This window comes from Stegastes partitus, unplaced genomic scaffold (genome assembly GCF_000690725.1).
Source record: "Stegastes partitus isolate 25-593 unplaced genomic scaffold, Stegastes_partitus-1.0.2 Scaffold2161, whole genome shotgun sequence".
NCBI lineage: Eukaryota > Metazoa > Chordata > Actinopteri > Pomacentridae > Stegastes > Stegastes partitus.
In genome coordinates, this window is record NW_007579892.1 from 28,639 (window position 1) to 48,228 (window position 19,590).

Here is a 19,590-nt window from a genome sequence, read left to right on the forward strand (position 1 = left end):
TGACGAGATTTTAGAGGGAACAGTTACAAATTCTATGAAAATTTGCACCTTGACTTGGTTGATCAGATCTCAAGATGAGAGCTGCACTGCCGAGCGCCGAACAAAAATATGCCACCTTATGAGGTAATAAACTATCTTGTACGTCTGGCTTTAATCTCATTCAGTGCTTCTCGTTTTTGATCTTTGATCTGTCCACCTGGCATCGCTTACTCGCTTTCTTCTCCTTTTCATTCGTCTGCATTTGATTTATCGGTTGATTTCAGAGCTATATTTGCTGAAAAACATACATTTTATCATCAAGCAAACAGCTAAATTAAGGAAAAGCATCGGCAATTACGTGTAGATGTAAACAAGTCTATTTTCCTCCAGTTCTCTCAGCACATGGCATCATCATCTCTCTCTCTCTGCCTTTGTTCTGGCCTCCAGGTACTGGATTTCTGAGTTTCCCGCAGAGTTCAATCTGAACCCGGAGCTGGCAGACCAGATCAAAGACTATAAAGACCTCTTGACCACCGAGGGCAATGAGCGCCAGAGTCAGCTCATTGACCTCGACAGTGTGTGAGTGAACAGGCCGCTGAATGCTGCGTGTGCTGTTGACAGTGTGAATGAATGTCTGTCTCTGGGTGTTTATGCCAGCTTGCCCTTTGATTGCCTGTTATTTGGCATTGCTGAGCTGTGCAACGCAGGGTCAGTGACTTTCCCTTTGCTCATAAAAGCCATTCCAGTGTGACCCGATCTTCCCCGTAGAGCTCCATAAGAGGTCATATTTATGAAGCTTGCTATAACTGAGTATTTGCAAAGTAGTAGTTTGCTAATATATTTCAGATTTTACAGTGTTTGTTGTATTTTATTATAGTGGACCCAATGCAATGCCTTGAACACCACTTTAAGTGCAGTTCTGACTGCTGCAGTGGCTGTAAAGCTGATCCTCGTATAATCTTTTACGGTGTTGTTCCAAACGACTGACAAAAAAAAATGTTTTCGTCCCTCTCAGGCCATCCTATAAATGGAAGCGGCAGGTGACTCAGCGTGTCCCGTCCGTGTCCAAAAAGAGGAAGATGTCCCTGCTCTTCGACCACCTCGATTCTTGCGAACTGGCCGAACACCTCACCTACCTAGAGTACAAATCCTTCTGCAAGATCCTGGTCAGTTTGACCGCAGCCCAGTTTGATATTTACGTTTCTTGAATTCTTGAAATTCTCAAGTAATTCCTTGTTTACATACCTCAGGCTCATCGTAGTTGCTAAGCAAGAGCGGTTAAAATCAACTTACACTAGGCATTAATTATATTTGTGGTCTGGAAACATTTTTCTCTTTGAGTGTTATTTTGCAAAAGCAATTATTGGGTGTGTACAGATTTAAATGCGAGAAGACTTTTTTTTTTTGGATCATTTGTTCCTGTGTGGGGGTGCTGTTGGCATGTTAAGGGCAGGGGCTGTGGAATTTCTCTTGGCTTTGTCTTTGTGCTTTTTAGAAAAGAGATTCTGGCTCAAAATGAAACAACAGAAATAAAAAAGCATTGGCAAAAGACAGATTTTGGCATTTAGACTAGATAAAATGAAGCATAAGTAAATAAAAACAAATGTGTTTCTTCAGCCGGATGTAAGATAATTATAACAATAATAATAATAATTTGTCAGCTTTATACTCTAGGTGTTATCTTTGGGTGAAACAAACCAGCTGTTTTCACACGTTTGACACTTTTATGCTAAGCTAAGCTAATCATGTGCTGCCTCCAGACATTAGAGCAGCCTCCATCATCTCATTTGTAGGAAACCAAACAGGAATCTTCTTCAAAATATTAAACTATGTCTTTAAAGGGGCCTTCGGTGATCTAATGATGTTCCTCCATAAAGCTGGTTCATAGATTAAAAACACATTGAAAGTATAGAATTAGCAAAATCGAAGCCAGATAGCTTGAAATAATCAGGATCCTACATTTCCCAGGATGCCATGCAATGTTAGCTGTACCCTGCCAAAGAAATGCTGTTGAGTATACATTTTTGAGCATCATATCCAGAATAACAACCCGCTGAGGATGTGATTGTTGGACTTCATAAAACAACAACCTGATGTGAAGATGCTGTAGTTTTATTTTTAGTAAATGAGACTTTTCAATGCTCCACTTCTCCTTTTTAGTTTCAGGACTACCACAGTTTTGTGATGCACGGCTGCACGGTGGATAACCCCATCCTGGAACGCTTCATCACACTCTTTAATAGCGTCTCCCAGTGGATCCAGCTTATGGTGCTCAGCAAGCCCACCGCCCCGCAGAGAGCCGCTGTCATCTCCCATTTCATCAGAGTGGCACAGGTCTGTCTGCTGGGACTATTAAGACTGGGTTTGGCAAAGTTGTAGGGGTTCGGGGGTGCGTAGACGAGCAGAATAATAGAAGGTGATCGCTTGGGACCAGAGAGAAAGAAGAGAAATTACAAAGAGAGGTGAATTAGAAATGACAATGAAAACCAAGAGATATCGAGGGAAGTGGATAAGTCACTGTGGAGCTTAGATGTCTTCTACACACACACTTTAGATGCCATGATTTCCCATTAGGTGGCACAAATTGCGAGAGAAAGGAAAAATTTAATTTAAAAAGGCTTTGGCGGTATTAGCATGTTAAGATGCCTACCGAGAGCTCTTTAAGATAATACTGCCGTCCAGGGAAAACCTTGCATCTCTTGGAAAAAACAGGATTGTTTAGCTGGATGATGATGCAGTTTTATCATTATCCAAAGGGTTTTTTTGGGGCTCAAGGGTGTGTAAAGAAGTAAAATTTGATTTCATTTGGAACAGTTCAACACAGTCACCCACCAAAATGTGTCATAGTTAAGTTGGTCCAAAGCATGACTTTGACAGTGAAGGCTGTAAAATGTGAGAGGTCTATGTTTTTCTCTATTTTTTTCCCCTTTTCAGCCTAACTCTGCGTCACATACCTCTTAAGTTTTCATCACATGACTCACAAGTTTATTTCGCTTTGCACATAAAAAGAACAACAAATTGCTTCACCAATCCCATATGCAGCTGGCTTAAGTCCACCTCTAGTTGGGCTGGAAAGAGTTCAGCAGTGCATCCTACAAATTGGGAACTGGAAACAGTACAGGGAACCAGCATGAAACCAGATTTTTTTTTTTTTTTTTAGGTCTTAGTAATGTAATTAGCAAACGATGCAAAACCGCAAAGAAAATCAGGACCTGTGGATGTGGTTGAATAAGTGAAACAAATAAATAAAAAAAAGACTAACAGTGCTCTGACTTGCTAAATAAACTGTGAATGAAAACAACTAAACTCCCAACACAAACTAGTGCAGCGAACTAAGAAGTGTGAGCAGGTGTGTGAAATCAGCTGAGCCCGGCAGCTTCCAGGCAGTGGAACGAGAGCTTCAGTACAACAAAAAATCACAAGGCTCTACTTTTAACTGGCTACAAAGACAAAGAGTAACCACTACCAAGCAATTACAGAGTACACAAAGAAACCCAGTAACCAGTAAGTGGTTACAGAATACACAAGGACACCATCTTGCAAAAACACAAGGCTGCTATCAAGTAGTACAAAGAATGTGCAAGGACAAAAAAAAAGAAAAAAAAAAGAGGCGAGCTGCTCACATCAAAGGTCCTCTATTGTGCCCCTTTTCAACAAATTAATTAGAGTCTCACATGTCCCCAGAATTTGTTTCTGCGAAGGTGGTTCATTGGTAAAAGGTACAGATTGTTTCAGTAGCTTTAACTGCAGCCGAGCTGATGCTGACCACACCGCCTTCAGGAAGAAAACTATCTCTGTGATTAACAGTGTGGAGCAAAACAGCACACACTTCTGACTTGTGTTGTCTAAGTGGTCATTTTATGTCGACCAATCACAGAATTCACAGCGCATAAGTTGTCTGTGACTTATGCGGATGATGACTGACAGAAAACGTTGCAGTTATGAGATCTGTGTTCTCACAGTGCAGAGCAGCAGCTTGGAAATGACTTCTGGTTAACGTATAATCTTAATTCGATGTGTTTCAGTCACTATTTCATACTCTCTCCATTGTATGAAAACAGAAACATAACACTATGTCAGTAAGAACAACTTAAAATACAGTGTAAGTGAGCACAGAAAGCAGGAGAGTTTAGGTTGCACTGAAGTAAAAGTAAGCTGAGGGAACTGAAACTTGCAGTGAAACTGAAGAATGTAAGCATCGACAGAAGTTGTCAGTCATCTAGAAACAGCGCAGATGGTGGAACGAGGCTACAGCCACGGTAGCAGCTCTGGGAAGGTGAAGTTTACGAGGTTCATTGTTGTCTAGCGTGGGAGGAAGAATGTATTAGTTTTTACTTTCACAGTCATTAATTGAATCAGCAAATGAATCAATAATGAAAATATGCATTGTTTCTCGCCCTGACTAAGATTCATCCTGTATTGACTGCTTTCTTTTTGCACATTGGCCTGATGCCACTGCAAAGATTTCCCACCATGTATCTATAATAACGCCTGATGCAGCACACAGTCAGCCTAAATTGAAGGTAGATGGTCCAGTATTTCCACAGCCTACACTTTGACTGTAATCATCTATGGTCATCTAACGGTCAAGATGACTCTAATCCTAATCTTAACTTAATCTTGTCTCTTCCACAAACTCCTAAACCTGCCAGCTAGCTGCCTGCCTCATATGGCTCTGTGACCATATGTGCGGAGACCGCCATTCTCTCACGACACAAACATCCCTCTAAATGGCGTCCTGAGCTTCCCTGTAATTGATATCATTTCAGCTTGATGTTATCATTTGCTTTGGTCTGCCAGATGGGCTGAGATTTCCCTCTATGCGACAATTCACTCATCTCCACTGTGCGAGGAAGCTTCAGTCAACCGTAGAAAGTGCGGGAGAAAAAATTTTCATCTTAACAGCCTGCAGTGCTCTGCGAATGCACCCTCATTACTTTGAGATTGTTTTCATCATTACGAGACGTCTTGGTCTGCTCCCGTTCTCCATTCATTTCATCTTTATCCGCAGAGCAGACGCCAGTCGCTCATTATTTATCTAGCAGGGTCTCGGCAGGTTTCCTCACCTCGCTCTATCGGAGGACGCCGGCGCTCTAACACCTCACCAGGGCTCTTGTCCTAAGTGTTTCAAAAACACGACTGTTCATTGATACTCAACACTTGGACTCGTTCCAGTGTTTTGCAAAGCTCTGACACCGCAGACGGGAGGACAGATGCTGATATTGATTGTTGGACGAATTATAATTTGCTGTGGTGACATTTGTTTTGGTGACGGCACAATGACCTTTGTGGGTTTGAGTGAAATATCTGTCCAACTGTTTAATGGATTGTTAGGTAATTTGATATACATGTTCCCCTCGGGATCAGTTGTAACACATTTGATAATGCCCAGATGCCGTGAGCAGAGTTTCAGTTTGTCTGATAGTTTGATTTTCAGTAGAATATCTAAAAAAAAAAAAAAAAAAGCGACATTCTGAGTTACAATGAACTTCCAATTGGTGCTGACTTGCTCATTTGGCAGACTGCTATTTTTCAGCAGGTGCAAAGCTATGGCAACACAGTTTCACTTTAACATTCTGACACATGCTTCTCCAAAATCACAAACCATCTTTCATGTATGTTCCTCTTTCGTTTTCCTGTTTTCCCCCCTCAACTGCTGCACCAAAATACAGTTTGTAATACAACCGAGGAAGATTCCAATCAGTAATTTCAGTGATCCAGTGGGGTCTGTCTGATAGCACGCTCCATTAGGGCTTAACTTAGCTTTTCCTGCGTCATGGACCCACTTTTAGCGAGAGTAGATAACCATGGTAACCTGTGCCGCACAGCCAACCTGCTTCGGCAAAGATTTTTCCACGGTTGTATTAAGGAGAGCGAAGAAACGAATAGTGAGCTCACCAAATCTGTGCTGCCATTTTTATTAAAGCATCTTTGAGTGTTTCCACATTCTTTCAGTGTGTTTAAGCTTTGTTCTGTGTGTAAAAGTCTACAAACTTACATAGCCAAACTTCCAAAAGGAGTTACGCTCTCCCACAGAAAACACTGCTCCTTACCTGCCTGGAATGGCTCATTTGAAGTCCAGGCTTTTCCTCTGTTACTTATTACATCACCATGTGACACATTTGCATAATTCCTGCCTCGTGGCTTGTTTGGCATGCCCTCAAATAAAGATTGAGCCATTAAGGCTAGATGCTGTAAGCCTGGAAGAAGAATTCTGTGTTTTTTGTACGTTAAAGCATGTAAACATATTCTAATAGACACCAAAAATACAATCATGGACTTTTAAATGTGCTTAATATGGGCTTCAAAATCTAAGTTTAGCCACTCAGAACCTTAACCACGGCCTCTATTGGCTTCAGGGTTTTATTTATTGTTATTTATTTGTGCAAATCTTTATTTATTATTATTTTTTAACAATAAAATGATTCCCTGTGTACCTTGATAAATGGACTAAAGTGATTTAATAAGTAAAATGGTTAACTAAAATTAAACCTTTTAGCGAGTGGTATTTTTTAAAAATTTTTAACTGGGTAATTTTGAAGGATCAACAATTGTGTACAGAAGCCTGTTCATATGATCTGCAAAAAATGTGCCGTGACAAAATAAAACATGAAAAAGAAATCATTTTACTAATAGGGTCATACATCGATCCAGGATCCAGTTTGCCAATCTGCATTTGTCCGCATCGACAAAACTTAACACATCCATAGCATTACATAATATGTGACCTGCATTTATCATTAAATCATTTCAATTCAATGACCTGAACTGACCCATAATTACTGGGCTCAGAGCTGCTGCTGAGGCATGAATATGGAAGCCCACGGGCCAAAAATCTAAGAAAAGAATAAATTATGACCACAGAATATTTTTCTCTCTCCCTTAGAGATCTTTGTCTGTTTTCCTCCCCTTTTACCTGTTTCTGCTTTGAAAATGAATGAGAAAAGTTAACTGGTTGTTACTGAAACTCACCCTGAATCCATGTGCTTATTCAGTATTCTTTGGGTTATCTTGTAACGTATGAGTAACTAATGCATTCAGCCTCTCTAAGTTGCACTCAGCTGCGATTGGCTGCATCTGTTTTACACCAGTGGCCAATTTTCTATAAAATTTCACAGATTTTCTGGTCAAGCCCATTTGTGTTTTTGGCCTGGAGATCTTGCTTGCATCTGTGCACTGTTTCATAATAACAATCAATGTTTCCCACTCATGAAATGTCCAGAAGTTATTTTGGACATTGCCATTCATACAGACTGGGCGAGCATTTGGGCAAACACATTTGAGAAAGATCATCCCTGCTGAAACATTCCCTCATTAATTCTGTGCCAATTTAAAATGCCTCAAAGTTTAATATTCAGAAATGTAGCTGAGCGCAAGCACATGCGGGGACAAAAATTATGTTCAAGCTGGTTTCAAATGTCTTTAGAGGCAGCACAGAAGGTAGTCTTAATGTACTTGACATTTCCTAAAGCTTCCCTCAGGGTGTGCTGGTTGTGTCCCATTTCAGCTTCCTATTGGGAGCACGTTACAAATGACCCGTGTTCATTATTTTTTTTTTTGTCTTGACTGCAGACTTGCGTTCGAATTTAAAATGCAAAAATGTCTGTTTTCTTACACATTACAGAGCTCAGTTCCAATTCATTTCACATTATGTTCTCTGTGAATGTGCCCTCTGGCTTTGAAAAACATACCGCATCCCCCAATCAATTTTGTGATAACAATTAGTTGACAAGAGGATGAACCCCCGTCCCCCAGCGCCAGCATACACAGCATTTTTTTTTTCTATGGCCATTAGGCTTGGCATGTTGACAATGAAACTCTTCCCAGACCTCCCTGATGGTCACATGCGTGGTGCGTTGTAGCTGAAACCTATACTCTGCAAATGATGGGCTGCCTTTCTCGCTGCTTTGCAAATTGATTCCAAAGGGTGTTTGAGCTGAATCAAATGATCCCCCCTGGCAGCCCTCCCACGCAGCTGCGACCCCATTGATTTTCAGTGAGATGCCAGCAGGCTGAAGGGCAGCGTGGAGCCCTGCAGAGTGCCATTCACAAAGAGTTAGGCCAACTTTGACACAGACAGGTTAGAACATTCAGTAAAATCTGGCTATATTCACATTAGGCTCATGTGTGGATGTGCATCTAGGCTGCTGAACACTGCAGACTTTCCAGATCTACTCTTAAAGTCCCTGGCTTTACCCTCTGAGGCATTTATTTTTCACTGCTGCATTTTTCTGACTGCTGGTAAATCTTTTTTAACCTTCACCACCTTCCCTCTTTCTCTCTCCCCAGAAGCTTTTTTTGGGCAGTTTGTTTTTGGCTAACACATTCAAAAACTACCTCCTCTTTCACCCTCACTCTTAATATTTTTACTTTCTCCCTCGACAGAAGCTACTGCAGTTGCAGAACTTCAACACACTGATGGCGGTGGTGGGCGGCCTCAGCAACAGCTCCATCTCTCGTCTCAAAGACACGGAGACCCACATCAGTGCAGAGACCAACAAGGTGCAGTAGCTGCTACCATCGACATCATATCTATTTCTGGCACCCACAGCCAGATACTACCAGACGACATACACTGCATGTTGATGCACTTAACTAACAAGAGATATTGAGTCTTGATTCAATAATCCACATCTCCCCTGTGAGAGCTTCCAAGCTTGTTATCTGTGCCCATTACTCCTACACAGCGTCTTTTTAGAGCTATGAGTTTGGGCCACATGACCGGAAAGTTAAACGCAACAGTTGGGGGAGTTACAGGCTCTCTTTAGTTATGTAAGTCCATCTGGTGCAGAAAGTTTTACAGAATGTTTTTGATTCTTCTACACAAATCTCTCCTGAGACAGGCTTCCTCTTTCCTGCCAAGTCTCGTATTTGTCCTTTCCCCTCAAATTAATTTCATCCTCCTGCATTCGCTCAACTACAGGTTTTCAACAACTTGATTGAACTGGTGACCTCATGTGGGAACTACAGCCAATACCGCAAGCGCTTCTCGGAGTGCTCGGGCTTCCGTTTCCCCATTCTTGGCGTTCACCTGAAAGACCTGATAGCTGTGCATGTGGCACTGCCAGACTGGGCTGACAAAGAGAAGACACGGGTCAACCTGGCCAAGACCCAGCAGCTGTATGCCATCCTTCAAGAGCTGGCGCTCATCCAGACCACACCGCCTAACGTCGATGCCAACACGGATCTGCTCAACTTGCTTACCGTGAGTGTGAAGACTGGACGGAAAGTGTGTGTGTGTGTGCAGAGTCCAGGAGAAATGTTTGGCTCAAATTAATCTACCTGCAACAGATTGTACCGACTCCGAAAGCAAAAAATTAGGTCCCGAATCAGAAGCTGTGAGTTTGTTTTTCATCGTGAAGTGCAACAGAATTTGAGAGCATTAGTTGATTACCAGATGGAAATGAAGTAGGCGGGAAAATTCCGAGAAGGACGAACACTTTGTGTCCAGCCAGTGCAACAAGCAGCCTGTTTGATACACAGACTTTGTTCTGATTTGACTGGCTCACGGTCAGACAGACTGTTGGAGGCAGGTGGCACAAAATCTGCATACAGAAAAAGGCCAGAGATGATATTTAACCAAAGCATTTAAAACATGAACCTTGAAGCCCAAAACTTGTTAAAGAAATATGGTCCAGAGTGGTCAAAACAGCCTGTATGTCGCCTTTGAGAAAAAAATAATACAGCATATGACGGCTTTAAATGGTTTCTAAATGAATAATAAAAGCACTGATTATAGTGAAAATGATAAGCAAGATGCAAGAAAAACAAATGCTTATTTCAGTCTATTTTACCAATAAACAGCATATGAGTCAAATGTGCAAGCTCCAAAAACACTTCTATATATATCCTGTATATCCCATAATGCAACTCTGTGGTGACTTTATGTTCCCTGTCTCCTAAGGCTACATCCACACTATAGTCTGACTCACTGGATCTAGACATTTGGGTATAAGCCTACCATTTCTGCCATGCATTTCCACATGGTTTTCTGCTCCCCTTAAAATCACCCTTGAAACAACAATACATACTGAAAATGGCAAGTTCTGAAGAAGATCATAGTTTGCATTTTGTACATGTAGGTAGTAGCGGCAAGATAGAATGCAGAATTAAATGGACAGCAATGTTTTTTTTCTTCTAAAATAGTGTCACGGGATGAAAAATCAGGGAAGGACACGTAGAAACTCCATCAGGAATTGCTTGTGGCTGTATAATTTTAAACTAAATTGAGGCCAGCAGTGTTTCCAATTATAGGGATCCTAAAACGCCAATGAGTGGTGTGGATATTGGACACAAACATCGGCACAGTTGATGTATGATATTTTATTATTTTATGTATGTATTGCAAAATAAATCACCCTCCCGAGCTATCCATGGTAGAAATTAGGCAACAGTTTCCTCAGGTTTATACTTCAAATGAAATGAACGTCCCATATTGGATTAGGTGCCCCTTTAAATGAAAGAAAAGCTAGCGTACAATGGATGAGCAGCAACATTCAGGGATACAGAGAGGATTAAAGACTGCTTTTATGTTTTTGGTTTCAATATTCTAACGCTGTTATCTAGTAGCCATTGCTTCATTAATGTGGTGTGATGCCTTCCAGGGTAAAGAGTCATAACCCCTGTTTCGACATCTCTTCCCCTGAACTTTAAATTGTTCACCTGCACTGAAACCTTCATTGTGATTAAAGACCAAAGAGCTTTGCCTGTCAGGGAGCTCTGGCTTTGAAATCGCCTGATCTCGGTAGAAACAGAGCTCTGCAGGAAAAAGCCTTTTACCTACGAGATCACATTACCTGACTAATAGTTCAGTTTTCTGTGTTTTCTTATCACTCTTACTTGTGAAGTACCTAGTTTTCAAAGTGTAATGGATTTTAACATTTCTTATGATTAAAATGCAAATGTGAAACTGGTCATCAGAACAGTAATTATGTGAAGATATATTCCTTGAATGAAAAAAACATTGTACAGTCGTCCACTCCCCTCCTGTCAATCCCCAAATACCAACAGGGAGAACCGAAAGCCTCCATCAGTAAATAATCAGCTCAAACATGTTATGAAATACGAGAATATTCCACTCAAAATGTGACTGTATGGAATTTGGATGCAAAAAGCAGCGTTTTTGCTTCAACTCATCTTAAATAAAAGGCATAGACAATAGCAAATCCTAAACTTAAGATAAAAAAACCCCAAACAAAACACTTTATACTTTCATGCAGGCTTGAAAAGTGGTATTTAACGCAACCATCACACAACCCCCATGTGTGTACGCGTCAGTATTTTTGGCAGATGCAGATAAGAGTTTGCTGAATTTGAGAAGGAGAGCTTTCCCAGTTTAAACAATCCCAAGAGATCAATTACTCAGTCTTGCTGCAGGTGTTGGTGTTAGATTGCACCTGGTTTCCCTTTTTTTTTTTTTTGTGGAAAAGAAAGAAAACTCCTTGACAGGTTTCGTAGCTGAGAAGCACCGGGAAAGTTCGCTAGACGGAGTCAATACCCAATTATCTTATGCTCGTGATTATTGATGCTGATCTAGCTTAAATCCTGCTTGGCTGGCGGCGATTAGAGGGAAAGAAAGTCAATAAATCCTTCAAAATAATGGAAAAGGGAAAGGTAGGCCTGTGCGGAGAGCTAAAACAAGTAAACCACACCGGTTTACCTTGTAATTTTGCTGCTCTTTAATTCATACTCATTAGCGTTTCTAACGGAAAAGCTTCTATTTAATGACCCTGAATGTGGCGGACAATTTAAAGGCAACCTTTTGCCTTGAAATAGTGTGAGCCTCGCTAAATCACAGGGCTAAACAAGAAGAAAAGCCTTTTGTCCTTCCGCATTTACCACTTCAACTCAATAAAACGCAGGAAACACAATTAGGCTAAGAGAATAGCTCGGAGGAAAACTATTTGAGGCCAAACAATGGATGCAGCAGATGATCGCGAGTGGCAGTCGGCTGTAATGTGTTAACTGGTGCAAAAAATAGACGGTGAGCTCTCACCTGTTGCCATAGTGGCTGTAAGAGATGTCTCACAACAATCAGCGCACCGTAAAACATAATGATGTTGTGTTTGGAGTCATATGGTGTCCATAAGCCTTTAGGGTTAAGCAGTGCAGGATGGTTAATTGTCCAATAGTTTTTAGTGCCGTTTTGATACTCGGTGCTGAAACTTTTAAAATAGTGGTAGTTTCCCATGCAATTAGTTTGGCTTGGTGGTTCAGTGGTGCAGCTGGAATTGGCTCCAGCCCCCTCCCTCCCCGACTCTTTACCGAATGAAGCAGGTACAGCTGATGGATAAATGGCTGGTTTTGGTTTCATTTGGCCAGATTTTGAAATATGTGTCTTGATTTGTTCCGTCGTTTTGTTACAACTCAGCTGAACAGATTTTCATTTGTGGCGCTCACTCCTGAAAAATGACACTGACAAAAAAAAAAAAGAATAATACTCTGATGTGGGTGAGCAAACTGTGCAGACAAATGAATAGTTGCCAGCAGCCTTATTTAGTCACATTGGGTCTATTTCGGCAGCATTTACAGTTGGACTACAATCCTAAAATGGTACCATGAGCTTTAATCTGTGCAAGAATGTATTTATTTTGAGGTTTGAGATTAATGCGGGGGTTAAAATACATGTATTAATTCTTAAACTTTGAAAACACCATACAAACTGAGTGATTCTGGGACTGTTGTTGACTCCCTGAGCCTTTAACTACATCTAACAGTTATGGAGCTGGTTCATATGACACCATGTGACCAGCAGTAAGTGTCAAGTGATGACTGAGAGATCGCAACCTTGGCCTCTGTTCAAGGATGCAGTGTTATATTACACAGGAAACAGTCATTAAATCCAACTTTTTACAGTATAAATACAGGCAATAAGTGGCCTATAGATCTGTTTTCAGAGGGATAGTTTAAAGACTTCTGAGTGTAGCAGCAGCTGGTGTGTATCTGGACAGACAACTTCCCCAACATAATGCTTATTAATCAGCAAATTAATACTATTAAAAAAGAAAAACAAAGCATGCAGTTAGTTTTTGCCCTCTACATAGATTGAAGTTGAAACGGTGTTCACTCGATGTTTAAAATCCCTCTCTAGTCATCGATTAAACCCCAAAACACTCATCACAGTTGGTTTTTTTTTCATTAAAATAATCCCTTCCGGCCTTAAAATGGTTTCACCTCTATGCTGTCCCACTTATCTCCTCCCGCTTGCTGCAGCTCGAGCACACCAGCTCACCCACAAACTCTGTAAAAGAACTCTATACAACACAATGGAAAGTTCAGGACATTGGAGTAATTCTGCTATTCATGACTTGATCTTTGAGGAGGAATGATCATACAGAAAGCACCACCCTGCAAAAAGACAGGATTAGTTCCAGATTGAAGGTGAAAATCCTCAACCAAGTTTATGGTACATCTTCCAGCATTAAAAAAAAACAACAAAAAACACCACATGGACATGTTATTTTCACCAAAGAGAGTCAGTAACAATAAAAACGCCATCCTTTGAGATACACACATTTAAAGACAAATTGATTAAATGGTGAATATCTAATTTATCTCGATGACTTGCAGCGACTGCAGGTTTTCAACAGGCCTCATCCACGCTGGTTTTCTGTGCAGGTATCTCTGGACCAGTACCACACGGAGGAGGAGATCTACCAGATGTCTCTACAGAGGGAGCCTCGTAAACCAGCTGTAAGCGTCACAGCCATCTTCATATCCTGTTTGTCCCATACTGGCCTTTTCCTATAACATCTCATATTTGGCAGCAACATACATCATTCTTGTCTAATCTTGATATGATGGATGGCTCTGATTTTGCATTCTGCAATATGAAGCTGCAGGAGATTCAATGCCCCCATGATGCATTGTTTGTAATATCTAATAACAGATTGGCTGTATTCTATTAGATTCTATAGATTATTTTTAAACTGCCCCAAAGGGCATATCTGAAATCTTTTGCTTTTGTGACATTATGATCCAATGACGCAATTTTTAAAAACAAATTCTTTATGTGTAAGACTTCACCGGCTTAATATTGATTTCACGGTCTTTGCTTTCTCATTGGCTGTAGCAGAACTCCAGCCCTGCCCCCGCACCTGACCCCAAGCCCACTATGATCGATGAGTGGGCCGTGTCGGTGAAGCCCAACGCCGACCCGACCATCATCAAGAAACACATCGAGAAGATGGTGGAGGTGAGTATCACAGCTCCTTCGCGTTGCCCTCCCTCAGGGTCTGGGAGGATAAGGATGAGTGATTATCTGTTGCTGTCCTTTCCAGCGCTGAAGGAACAGCTGAGACTCGTCGTGATCTTTCACTATAATTATCCGAGCTGGGAAGGTCAATTGAAAAACATGTTAACTCCACTTCGGTGATTTTTCATGTTTTCTTTTTTTCCCCTCCTAAAACTGAAGGATTATATGTTTCCTTGTGGCTTAGAATGTTTCACTGCTGCTTAAATCCTTTTAAAAGCAATGGGAAGATTTCAATGGCTGCAGATGTAAGGAAAACTAATTAAATAATGAAGAGCAATTCAAGCATTATTGACCTTCCTGCAAGACTATGTTACTTTTAAAAAAAGAACATGAGAAATAATATATATCATATAACAAAACATTCACTTGATAAGCAAAAAAAAAATCATGTAAGTCCAGCACACTTGAGGTGGAGAGTTTGCTGTTACAGCCTTACATTCTGGTGCAACTAGCAGCTAAAGGTGGCTAATTTTAGCAAACTTTAGATTGATATGTGTTACTGACATGACAGAGTCAGTTTCCTGACTTGTACTGCTAGTTTGGCACGTTGCAGACGCATTTAAAAAAAGATTTTCGCACTGCCGTTTCAGGTCTTGCTGTCAGAAATCAGCAGATACAAACACAGCTGAATGGTGTCAGTGTTTTGCAGCTATTACTGCAGCTGATTCATTTGATCAGCAAAAGTTACACAGTATAAAAGTATAAAAAAATCACTTGTTAAATTACTCAATGATACATCAACTTCATTAGGACTGACTAATTTAGGAGATATTATTTTCAGATGTATCAATTAAATTGTTATTGCAAATTGTGTAATCTTTTTGCTTGCATGAGTAAAATTTCCCCCCGAGCCTGACTATTTGAGAACTTTCTTGCTTACAGTCAGTCTTTAAGAACTTCGACGCAGATGGCGACGGCCACATCTCCAGGGATGAATTCGAAGCAATCAGGAACAACTTCCCTTACCTCAGCAAGTTTGGAGAACTGGACAAGAATCAGTGAGCATCTGCACATTTATTCATGCAAGTCCATACGACCCAACGTCCAATCTGTGTTGTGCGGAGCTCACCTCACTTTGCTTCCTCTCGCAGAGACGGGCAGATCAGCAGAGAAGAAATGATAGACTACTTTATGAAGGCCAGCTCCCTGCTGAACTGCAAGATGGGCTTCATCCACACTTTCACTGAGACCACCTACGTCAAGCCCACATTCTGCGAGCACTGCGCCGGCTTTGTGAGTAAACACCAACATCCATCCATCCATTATCTATACACTGCTTAATCCTCATTAGGGTCATAAGGGGCTGGAGTCTATCCCAGCCGACTTAGGGCGAAGGCAGGGGACACCCTGGACAGGTCACCAGTCTATCACAGGGCTACACTTAGAGAAAGACAACCAAGCACACTCACATTCACACCTACAAACAATTTAGAATCACCAATTAACCTCAACATGTTTTTGGACTGTGTGGGAGGAAGCCGGAGAACCCGGAGAGAACCCACGCTGCACGGGGAGAACATGCAAACTCCACGCAGAAAGATTCCGGAACGCGAACCGGCAACCTTCTTGCTGCGAGGCAACAGTGCTACCAACTGCGCCACCCTGCAGCCCCTAAACACCAACATGTCAACAATAATCACTTTTTTTTGGCTCGAGTATGAAGCCACACGTGACCTCAGTCAGTTGTAAAATTAGATACAACCCTTCACCTGAAATTGTTTTAAAGATTATCTGAAACACTGACAGTGAAGGCCTTAAAGAAGCATCGATCCCTCTTTTATTTGCGTTTATGTTTTAGAGTGTATAGATTTTTTCATTGCCTCAATCAATAGCAAATGCCACGTATTGTCTCAGAAGGTCAAAGGTCAGCGGTGCTCGTTCCACCGCCATGGAGCTGCACACACCATTTGCACTTCATTATTTGTCACCGGCAGCGTGTGGCAGCGCATCTCTTAGAGGTTCTCCGTGTCAGGTCATGGCAATGCCAATTACTGTAAGCTACAGCCACATGCTGCTGAAGCTGCATTCTGGGAAATATAGGAGGAAGATAATTGAGGTAGATGCTAAGCCTCGTCCGTGTAGCTGTTGCATTTGTGTGTGTGTGTGTGTGTGTGTGTGTGTGTGTGTGTGTGTGTGTCCTTTGGCCCTGAACATTCCCCAAAGTCCCCCAAGGAGTTCGCTGCTATTAAGACACAGACAGTGAGTCAGCACTGAGCTAATGAGAACAGGAACATGACTTTCATATGTAACTGGAGTTGCTGAGATGACATCTCCTTCATTTTTGTGTTGCATATGAGCTACAAAAGGCTGGAAAGAGGAGCACGGCAAAGATAATGCGTGTAGACTTTCATTAACACTCAACGCACACATATTCTCCAGGGGAAACTCACGAAGGGAAACTCAGAGAGGAGAGCAGGGAGAGATAAGGACTCTGGCAGCATGCTTCTTCCTTTGAATATGTCTGTATGTGTGTGTGTGGCAGAGGTAGATACACCAGCAACTTCCTCATCTGCCTGCTTTGTTCTTTCCTCTTGGCTCCTGTGCAAAAACAATATTTTTCCCGCAGCCCATTTTTCAGCTTGTCTCAAACATGCTGTACAAGCTGAGCCCAGCCTTCTGTAAACACTGTGGAGTTCACTCACCTCCTGTGTCTCACATGGATCTTCATAATCTTGCGCTGTTTCGCCCGCGGCCTCCGTTAGCCTTACATCTTAATTAATAGCTCACAGATGAGTTTTTGCTAAACGCACAAAGCGAGGACACATCACATTGTTGCATCTCGGAGGATGCGGCGAGCGTTTAGCTGGATCCTCGGAGCACGTTTGTGAGAGAGATTGCAGGGAGCGATTTGAAAGTGTTTGGGGGCTCTTGACGATTTAACTTCATAGAATCAAAATGAGCAGCACAGAATCAGCCGACACATATTTCGTCTTCTACCTCTGGAGTGTTCACGCAGTGTGACAAAGACTCAACTCCGCTGGAAAGCAGTCAATTATAGTATTTGAACATTGTCTCACTGGGGGGAAATAGCTTTTTAAAGTCACAGATTCATTCCAGGCTGTCTGTCGAGGCAGCGTGTGCCATATTATAGCAACAAAACCAGACACATTTTGTCATTCTGTGGGGTGATCACACTTACCAATAGATTTCTACACTGTGTAAATCGTTGAGCTTAGAAACATAAGTTTAAACGTTGCCTTAAAAATGGGAGATAATGGCACTTAGATGAATTAATTATTCAAAATCGTCTTCTGAGTTGTGAAATTTCAAAACTAGCTGAGTTAAATAACTGAACTTGAGAAAACAAGATAACTGAAATATTAAGTTGAGTCAACTAGCTATAGTCATGATTACAACTGTCTTGATTAATGTAAAAAGAAACAACCATAACTTAATTTAACAGGTACAACAGACACACAGCAAGTTATGTTTGTGTTCTCGAAATACGACAAAGAAACGAGAGTTTCTAGGGAGTCTTGAATCTAAAACAATGCATCGTCTGTAGTTTTATGCTAGCTTTGTTTCTTAAACATTTCATGAGTTTAGTGAATTCTCTGTTGTTCATTAATTCAACTCGTCATTTTAGGTAAGCATGCGTTAAGTTGTCAGTTATAACTCATGTTTTTACATTTTAAAGTGTTTTGTGAAGTAAAAACATGGATATTTTAAGTTTAATTAACTAGAAATTAACAGAAATTCTACATTTAAATTGAGTAAACTAGAAAAAATTAGTTCATTTGACTTAATTCCTATGTGATTTTTTCAGAGAGTTTAGAGAAAGAGTTTTAAAGTGTACTGTTCAGATAGAGATAAGCTAACTTGTTTAACTTCAGCTAATCACGATAGAATTGTCTGTTCTTCTGCACTTTTCCTCCACATGAGGCTGCACACAATATCACAGCCACAACTTAGCGCAGTTCATCAGGCTGATAAATTCCTACAGATGATGTTTATTTGCTAAGATATGTCAGCAACGTGCACGCTCACTTTACACGCTGGATCTGTTCGGTCCTGTTTGTGTCATGCATGCAGTGTGAAAAACAGGTTTGAAGCACAGAGGAGTCTTCAGATTTCACAGGCCACAAAATATTTTTTTTCAAGTTAGCCACAGCCAGGAGGTAGATGCTTAGCTACAAAGACTGCTGGGAAATCAACTAGCCTTGCTCTGTTTAAAGGTAAAACAAAAAACTTCTTGCACATAAATCAAAATGTACAACTTGTGGTTTACCTGGGGTTATGGGCTATTTCTTGGCACGGTGGCGTGACTTCCTGGAGACCTGACAAGATGTGGTAATGTGATTATTAGTGAGGTATTGGGAGGCTAATTTAATTGACCTTTACTCAGAATCATTCTCAACTTTTTTTTTCCAGTCTGTATGCTAAGCAAAGCTAATCAAGTGCTGGCTGTAGTTTCATATTTAACAGAGAGGTGGATAAATAAACCCTAATTCTAAATTCATTACACCAGTAGACAGATAAATGACCATGCATTAAACTCATGTGCGACCAGTCCATTTATTCAAGTATTGTACTTAAGTATAATTTTAAAATACTTGCTCTGTACTTGAGTATTTCCATTTTGCTACTTTAGACGTCCAATCCACCACCTTTTCAGAGGGGAATAATGTGCTTTCTATTTCACTACATTTTGTTCAAGATTAAAGCAACACTTTTCAACATTTTGCGCTTCTGGCATTTTACAAAGTGCAGCTGAGGTCACATTTCAGAGTCGGTAAACAACTAAACCAATGAGCAATTTTGTTTTTTTTAAAAATCCCTGAACATCTCACACGGTTTCAATAAATGTTAAAATGATCCAAAATTGTCCTAAAAATCAAACATTAGGAAACAAAAATTGAAAGCAGATTTGTGGTTCAGATTGTATTATTGAATATAAAGTGAATAATTTAAACTTGCAGCAGCTACAACAGCAACATGCTGCTTCAGTTTTATATACCTCAGTAGTACTTAAGTTGGATTTTACATGCAGGAGTTTTAACTGTTTTTTTAACATTGCTGAATAGGAAAAAAAAAAGTCTGGAACAAGTCGAAGGCATTTAATTCATGCAGGAGAAATAATTGTTCTCAGATGCAGGATTTTTTTTCAATTCCAAAACAGCATGAAAAAGTACAAGATGAATAACTTCTGATAGAAAAAATATGATCCATCAAAAATGCCACAATGAACAGAGAGAGATAGAAGTAGGGACAGATAGTGTTGGAAAGTATTGTGAATTCAGTGGAAACTTTTCTCATTGTGTGAAAGCATCATTCGCCTTCCTGCACTTTTGTTGTGTCAGACAATTCAGCAGGACCAGAATGCACAGTTCAGCAGATAGATTTTTAGGAAAGCTCCA

At 40.8% G+C, this 19,590-nt stretch overlaps 1 protein-coding gene across 2 annotated transcripts in view; it reads left to right on the plus strand.

The window, feature by feature from the left end:
* LOC103374160 (RAS guanyl-releasing protein 2) overlaps positions 1 to 19,590 on the plus strand; it is a 44,633-nt gene that overhangs the window by 14,465 nt on the left and 10,578 nt on the right. The window contains exons 4-13 of one of the 2 annotated variants that reach the window (XM_008304197.1): positions 67 to 123; positions 427 to 558; positions 995 to 1,145; positions 2,140 to 2,313; positions 8,365 to 8,481; positions 8,903 to 9,184; positions 13,597 to 13,671; positions 14,051 to 14,173; positions 15,116 to 15,231; positions 15,325 to 15,466. In XM_008304197.1, the coding sequence (XP_008302419.1) occupies positions 67 to 123; positions 427 to 558; positions 995 to 1,145; positions 2,140 to 2,313; positions 8,365 to 8,481; positions 8,903 to 9,184; positions 13,597 to 13,671; positions 14,051 to 14,173; positions 15,116 to 15,231; positions 15,325 to 15,466 (1,369 nt within the window). The remainder of the gene's footprint in view (positions 1 to 66; positions 124 to 426; positions 559 to 994; positions 1,146 to 2,139; positions 2,314 to 8,364; positions 8,482 to 8,902; positions 9,185 to 13,596; positions 13,672 to 14,050; positions 14,174 to 15,115; positions 15,232 to 15,324; positions 15,467 to 19,590) is intronic. The other variant, XM_008304199.1, reaches the window with a different exon arrangement.